We start from the raw sequence: 7,849 nt of genomic DNA, 5'->3' as shown, positions 1-7,849 counted from the left end.
AGAAGTCTTGGCCACATAATCACATAAGTTATGAACGAGCAAAAGTCATGAGATCAGCAACGTCATCTGGATAATCATTTCAACGTATTAGAGTATGTTTTACCTTCAGCTACACAGAACTGTAAATGAATCAAGCCAAGCTGAAACATCCTCACTTCAGTAGCGTCATGAATTGAACTCAGCAACACAACTATACAATTAATAAGTGAACATATGTTTGTATGTAAATAGAGGAAGCAAAAATGTGTTCTTGAAACTGGGAGTTTATCTTCAGCCTGAATTTTGTATCATAAGAAGATGAATTCAAACTGTTGATGGCCGAATGTGGGAAATCATTGATCCTCACCAAACTGAGCCACAGGACTGCAGAGCCATCAGTCTCTATTTGGGCCGATGATTGGCAGCACTTGTCAAAGAAGCCACATTTTAAAATGTTTCATTTAGAATATCAATAGAAAAATAACAAAAATATATAGAAAACATAAGACAAATGATTCTACCAAGGATATCCTGCTTTTGTGAACACAAACGTGATACACTTGTATTCCAGTCGTGCACCTTATGTGCAGATCTAAAGCTAAATAAGCTTACATGCATCAAAGTGTACTGAATAAAGGCACTGCGGTGTGTTGGATAGATGGAGGATGATCTCTTATTTATGAATGTACTTGCCCTGAATGAGCATTGAGAAGTGACAGGATAGTGACCAAAGGGGGACTCAACACCTGGCCACAAATCTGTGCTGTGTTCACCCCCAGGTGGACTCATATTTGTACAGCATTTGTCTCTCAGTCTCTGGGGACGCAGCCCTTCGCCTGCCCTCTTCTATCATGCTTCTCTTTACTCATTACAATAGAATGGTCAATTGAATGGTATTTTTTTCACAGTTAAATACAAAAAGGTAAAAGGTAGCAACCAAAATTAAGATCAGTCAGCTTTGCCCCTAAGACCAGTGTGTGTGCTACCTTCTGCCTTTGAGTATTCAATGTTGGAACCATGACTTTGGCTGAGCACCACACACACTAATGTGGGAAGTGTTTTCTCTTGCTGCATTACTTCTGTCCTGGCACTAGATGGGGCTGTGACATGGATTTATTCCAAACACAAAAACTTCTTTGTGGGGAAAATTCACTGAAAGAGGATCATTTAAATTCACTAGTGCAATAAATTTGGACAGTAAAATCAATATCTACAATCACAGGCAACCGTCCTCCCACACTGGAAATCAGAGTATCATTACTTGAAATGACACTGAACACTGTGCACTGTGGACTCCTGATTAGCTTTAGGCTACATGAAAGCAGATATTCCAGTTGTGCATTTGAAAATATCTCTTTAAAATCAGCACAGGTATTTTCAGAGCTCTCTAGGAGTTGCTACCGTTGGCTCCAGGATTTATCTCTATGTGACATTACCATACTGCCTCCAGCAGGCCTTTGGAGCACTTTGCAAGCCATGACTTCAAATGTCGAAATAACAAACCTCTTTGTTCCTCATTGCGTCATGATGGGCTACTTGCAGAACTACAGTCAAACAGAAACAACAGTTTGAGCCCCAGAGCAATTCAAAGCGGCTGATCTGCACCAAGCTGCTTGCACAACAAGGCTTTTAAGTCATTTTAAGAATACAACACAACGTAAAAGTACAACAGGTCTCCATTTTTTACCTTAAAAAAATAATTACTTGTTTTCACAAATTAAAACTGTTTCATACAATATTCATATAGTCAGAAATCTTGGAGCCCGTTGACAATAAGTGAACAATGGCTCTGACACGGTATACTGACCATCACCACCTACCACCCCGTCACTCCGAGCAGCTTTCACAGCTGTTTCCGAGCTAAAACCCTGATAGGACACCACATGGTTTCTAAAGCAAACTGGTTTTTATCATGTTCAGGATCACACACTTTGTTTGACTCGTCACAAAGTGCGGGACCCACAATGGTAAACAGGGCTTGGTTTTTTACTTAAACCTCACTTTGGTATAAAGTCCGAGACAGTGGACTAAGTAAGCTTTGCTTTTCCCTTGCCAGATAAGCAACTTACACTCTCTGGGTCACTTGTCTCTGATTTTAGGGACAAAGGAAAACTGAATTCAATAAGCTCACAGCAAATAGTCTGACAGGCACTCATTCAGTTTTAAACATTTAGCCCCTGAGACAACAAAACGCTGTGGCCTTTTGAAGAAAAAACAAGAAAACTTCATTTTCTTTTATTTTCATTGTCTGAAATATTGTAATAATTCTTGTCCGCGCTGTAAAGTCTATCTGTACGTAACAATAACAATGATAACACACAAAGCGCAACTGCGGCTGCCAAATAGATTTGTGAAGCAGATTCTAGTGTCCTCATTTAGGCCTTTGCCTTTGTTCCAAGAGGTTTTAGCAGAGAAGAGATTAAAACAAAGAGCTCTCCCTCTGTCCTTGTTCCGTTTGTGCCACAGTGACAGTGGACCACATCCTGCACTTATTAGGGTATATGCCTCATTACAGTGACCAATGAACTGAAAATTAAACTGGATGGCCAATCCACAGTTTAGGGTTTTACTCTCATTTCATGTGGCACTGTGTATCTGGGCTTGAGTATAGGTCTCACACAGTGGTGGAAGTGCATCTACTAAAGTACTGTAGTGAACAACTTTGAACTTTAAGTGAGCTTACTTAAGTTGAGAGGTTCCATTTTATTGATACTTTAAACTGACACTTCATTTTGGAGGCAACATTTGGACTTCAGCTCATCAACATTCATTTGACGGCTTTAGTTATGAGTTCCTACGCAAATACAAAATATAAATCAAAAAATATGATGAATTATTATCGCTCACACTTTCCAGCAGTATATGCAGTACACTGATTTAAATGATCTCCATACCAGCTGCAACAATAGCACTAAATGTGATGAACATGATCATAGATCACTAACATAATCCCATAATGAACTGGCCATTCTGCATAAGGAGTATTACTTACAGTAAGCGGGTTTAGATGCTATAACTTCTGTACTTTTACTTACTGGCAACACATTGGCCTTCGATGGGTGTTTTCTGTTTTCTATGTCAGCCTGTCATTACTGATGTGATCAATCACAGAAGCTCCCCTTTGCTCAACAGCATGGAGTGGAATAAATAGGGCACACAGAATTTTAAGTTCATATTTAATGCAATAATCATAATGTGGTGCATTTGGCACGAACATGTCGATGACTGTAAGAGTCAGTCAGGACTTTGTCCAACAGAAAACAGCATTACCTTTCACACACACGATCTTTGGCTTCATACAAGCCGAGGGAAGCCAGAACAAAATGTCCACGACGGGAAAAACACAAAGCCTCATGTGCCCACGTGAACGCGCACCGAATTCCACTGACCAATCAGCTTGCAGAGAGCAGCCCCTCTCGTCTCTTTAAACGGCTGTGCTGTCGCCCCGTCTCTGTCCGTCCCCCTTTCCAAACGGCCATTACACGGGATGTAAGGAGAGAGAACGTCACGTCGGGCTTCTGTTGTTAAGTCTTGCCCCGTCAGACACAGCGCGGCTCCCCCACAAGTTTTGGTGCCGTTTATTAAGTTGGCGGTTGCTATGGCTGCGAGTTCATGCGAGGCTGGTAGAGAGGGAAGTGACGTCAGGGGCTGTTGTTGGGACACGTGACTGGAGCTGCGCTGATCTGTTTTGACAAGCGGAGGGGAGGGAAGAGAGGAGGGGGGCGGTCTGAGCATCACGACCGGGAGGACTCACTGTTCCTTTCATCTGCATTTCGACTGAAAAGTATTAGTATCGATCCCATCTTCCAGTGTGGGGAGAGCACCGGCCTGTCAGCGCTCGCGGAGAAACTGTCAGGCTCACGGAAAAACGCTTCCGCGTTACCGAGGCGCGAGCTCACAGTGGGGCTATTTGTTGTGGCTTTGAAAAGTTTTAATGAAGAACGCAAAGGAAGTCAGTACAGGTGGCGTTTGTCACGTTAAGTAGATGGCGACGGCTCGAAGGCTGTGGGCGGACACAAAGTGGACTATATTTGTCTGAAATCCGCGAGAGGCGCGATACGATGAAGATTCTCTCGTCCTACTGAAGAAAACCGTCCGTCATCGGAGTCTGCTTGTAGCCGAGCAGTCGCTACCTGCGCTGCGGTGGGGGCTGGGCTGGTGGGGAGGTCGTCGTCCTCTTCAGCACACAGTCACGATAAAGTTGGTGATCCAGCTAACACTGCTGAGCTGGCAGCCGCGCGTCGCTGTGGGCACGAGACGTTACAGGAGACGAGACAGAAATGCATCGCGACGTGACCGTGGCTCAGGTGGAGGAATTCGAGAAGAGGAGCCAGCTTGCTGGTTAAATTATTAGTAGTCAGATTGGCTACTCGCTAGCAGATTGACAAGCCCATTATCTGACGTTAACGGTAACTGGCACCCAGCTATCAGCTGTCCTTGTTAGTCAGTTGGACAATACGGTGCGACTCGATGGAAGCGTACAGTAGCATGCTAACAAAGCAATGCTTTGTTGTTGGATAGGGGGCAGCTGGCACCAACACACAGGCTTCACAGCTGATATTGTTGCTTAGCTAATACAGCAGGTCTCAGTCACGGGGGGGTCGGGGGTCCATACGCCGTTGTGTTGCTGTCAAGGCTGTGTGTCATCGAGCAGGAGAAGAGCCTGCAAGAGACCCCTGAAGGCAACCTGATGACACTGGACAGCATGAAGCCCGAGCGAGGTACGTGGAGCCATCACACACACACACACACACACACACACACACACACACACACACACACACACACACACACACACACACACACGGTGAGTGGGCTTGATGGTCACTGAGTGTGTGGGCAAGCTGTGCAGTTCCAGCTTTACTGGGCTGACTGTACCCATTCCACCGAGAGAAGAATCAGGCCAGGGCATTATGTAACAGCTGGTCAGCCTGGTCACTGCTTATGTGAATTAACAAAGCCTGACCCGAGTCAGTGAGGACGTGTACAAGCACTTGCTGCTCTAATTTTGGATGTTACAAGAATTGGCCAGCTGTTTCTTCTCCCCATTTTTGCATCACCACATAACCAGCAGCATCCTCTCATGCCAAATGCTGTTCGTGTTTCCAGTAGCTCTTGTTTTGACAGTCTCCTGCACGGGGCTGCTGCAAAACGTTCTTGACACCCACCCTGTTGTGGAAATCAGGCTCTTGCCATATGCTCTGCAACCTGTTTACATCTAGCTGTATCTGCAGTAAGAGGTAAAACAGGGACGGAGGGGACACCCTTGTTTTTATCAACGTGGTTAATGCTAATTTTACTATAGTATTGATTTCTACAGGGTATTTCAGTACCACAATCTCTGCCCTTACACATTTAACATCAGGTGTTGTATAAGATCCTTTGTTGTGTACGCTAAATGATTCAGTTTGGGAATGATTGCACAGGGCTGTTTGTGATCCAGGGTGACTCGATCTGATGTCAACAACACAATAGTGCCATACTTTGAAGCAGTGAAGGCCCACTGTTCTCAGTCATGATGAGATTAGCTGCAGTCAATCAGGGACAGTCTGTGTGTTTGCATAGGAGGCTGCTGTCAGGCTGCTGACAGGCCGGAGTGCACAATGTGACTTGGAGCACAATATGCTTGTAATGGAACTCCACAACAAACCGTAGCATGTGCCCTATATGGGCGTAGACTTTTAACCCTAGCCTTGCCTGCAGAATCCTAAGCCTTTATATAGAAGCACCAACCAGGACATCTGTGTAAAGTCAATAGACTGAGTAAAGGGCACACTGAGTGGCACTGTACAGTGTAATTATAGCCTAATAATGCAGCACAACAGTGAACAGCAGACAGCAATGCTGCTGCTGTATGTTGTAATAATGTTGGGTAATACTGACTCTCAAACTGGGGGATATTTCAGATCATTTCCAACCACACACTTGTGGTGTGTGTTATACTTGATTGAAAGCTGTTGGCCTGAGGCACATTACTACGCCATGTCAGCTCCTCACCCTTCATGGCTGGTCAGCCTAACTCACTCAGTGTCATGTTCTAATTATGAAAGCTTGTACAAGTAAAGGCTGCTCCACAGCAGTAACTCCCTGTCTGAGTGGCAGACACTGTGGGGCTATTGTTATTTGGAACATACTGTACCATCCATGAGGTGGAGATACCAGATTGCTTATAGCCCCTTCCTTCTTTAGCCTCTCTCCTCAGAGAAAGGGACTGCAGTGGCTAGAGTAGGTGTTTACTTAAGGGCCTGGACCACTGAGAGGTCAAGTTTAGCACAGGGGAGGCAGCTTCACGGCCCTGATGCTGGCCTGAGAGTTCCTAGGAGAGCCTAGCTTAGAATAAATGTGTAGGGGAGAGCTGAACAAGTCCAGGCTTGTCCATCTGACACTGAGCTCCTGCAAAAGCCTCACAGGCTGTGACCTCCTAATCAGGTGGGTGTGAAATGTCAGGCCAAGGCTTTGGGTGGGTGAAAAGGTGATGAATCAGGCTATACCCCTTCAACACCTTGGCTATCACTCCACCTTTAGCACCTTGAGAGGGGACTGTGGGAACTGGTGACGCTCAAATCCAACATATCAAACTGGTATCTGCGCTGATGTTAACCTTAATAACAGATACCATATCCTATCATATTCTTATTCTTTTGGAGCTCTGTGTGACAAAAGCAATTTCCCCCTGGGGATTATTAAAGGAATTCTGATTCTGATTCTGATAACACAAAGCTTCTAGAACAACATAATTGAAAAAATCAGAAGTTTGGATGAATGTCCCCACATGCAAATCAGACGTGATGTCTCCTTAGTGTCTCATAATACATTACACTGTTCACTTTGTGAACCATGCTTTTGTTTTAAAGGGAAAAGTGGAGCAGTCATGTTCTAGTCAGGGCCCTAACCGGAGTCATCTGACCCCCTTGTTTTTCTGTGAGTCAGGATGGTGTGTCTGTGTGAGGGTGCGAGAGTATGCAACAGATTGCTGTTGGCCTAATGAGCGCAGCACTGTTGAACCATGTGGCTCAACGGACAGCTTTTACTGGTCCCACAAAGAGCAGCTATGGAAAACTTGAGACTCGTTCACACCAGTCAGGGAAAACATGGCTTTTCAAATTGGGTTTAAACTGTGTGAGCTGAAGTGCGGTTAGGCCGGGTTTTATTTGTATCCTGAAAGACATTTTTTGTAAGTGTGTTGTTTCCACATGTAGAAGGACAAAATGTGACTCAGAAACCACACTGGAATTGTTCACACCATAAGAATAGGCTGTTCTTGCTCAGCTGTGGTGCAAATAATTGAGGGGACGTGACCACTAGAAAGATTTAACATTTGATGGTGATATTAGATCATATGGTGAAACTAGAACAAAGAGCTAAGAATGGTGACTGAATGCCCCCCCTCCTTTGTGTCCTTAACCACAGCTCTGGTTCTCTCCCTCGTTCAAACACACGCTAAACAACATACACCAAGCGGACCTCAGTCATTGTCATGTTGGTGTGTTTGTTTGGTGGTGATTCCTGTTTGGAGCCATCAGTCCCTCAAGGAGGACTCGAATCCATCAAGGGACTTGAGTCCATCCCCCACACCCAACTTACTCTTCTGCTGTGCGCTCAGCCAGATTACAACTGCCCTGAGAGGTCTCAGCCGCATGCCAGAGGATCAGAGTATACGCTCTCACTGACGAGAGACCCAGATAATGCTGAGCGACACACACTGTTGCCTGTACGACACCTGTCCAGTCCAGTGTTGTCTTTACCTCCTCGCTGACAGTGATTTACCCCACAGCAAGAGGCAGCCACAACAGGTGATGTGCAACAGTGTTGGTGTACATCACCTGTCTTCCCCTTGATTTCTTTATGGGGTCGCTGTTCTCAAGGGTTT

General features: G+C 45.1%; 1 protein-coding gene across 1 annotated transcript in view; it reads left to right on the top strand.

Moving 5' to 3' along the window:
- Window positions 1-4,127: 4,127 nt before the first annotated feature.
- atosa (atos homolog A) overlaps window positions 4,128-7,849 on the top strand; it is a 30,613-nt gene continuing 26,891 nt past the window's right edge. The window contains exon 1 of the mRNA XM_070828858.1: window positions 4,128-4,700. Coding sequence (XP_070684959.1) covers window positions 4,670-4,700 — 31 coding nt within the window. The 5' untranslated portion in view covers window positions 4,128-4,669. The remainder of the gene's footprint in view (window positions 4,701-7,849) is intronic.

The sequence above is a fragment of the Pempheris klunzingeri genome, chromosome 1, assembly GCF_042242105.1.
Source record: "Pempheris klunzingeri isolate RE-2024b chromosome 1, fPemKlu1.hap1, whole genome shotgun sequence".
Lineage (NCBI taxonomy): Eukaryota > Metazoa > Chordata > Actinopteri > Acropomatiformes > Pempheridae > Pempheris > Pempheris klunzingeri.
This window is presented reverse-complemented; position numbering and strand designations above follow the sequence as displayed.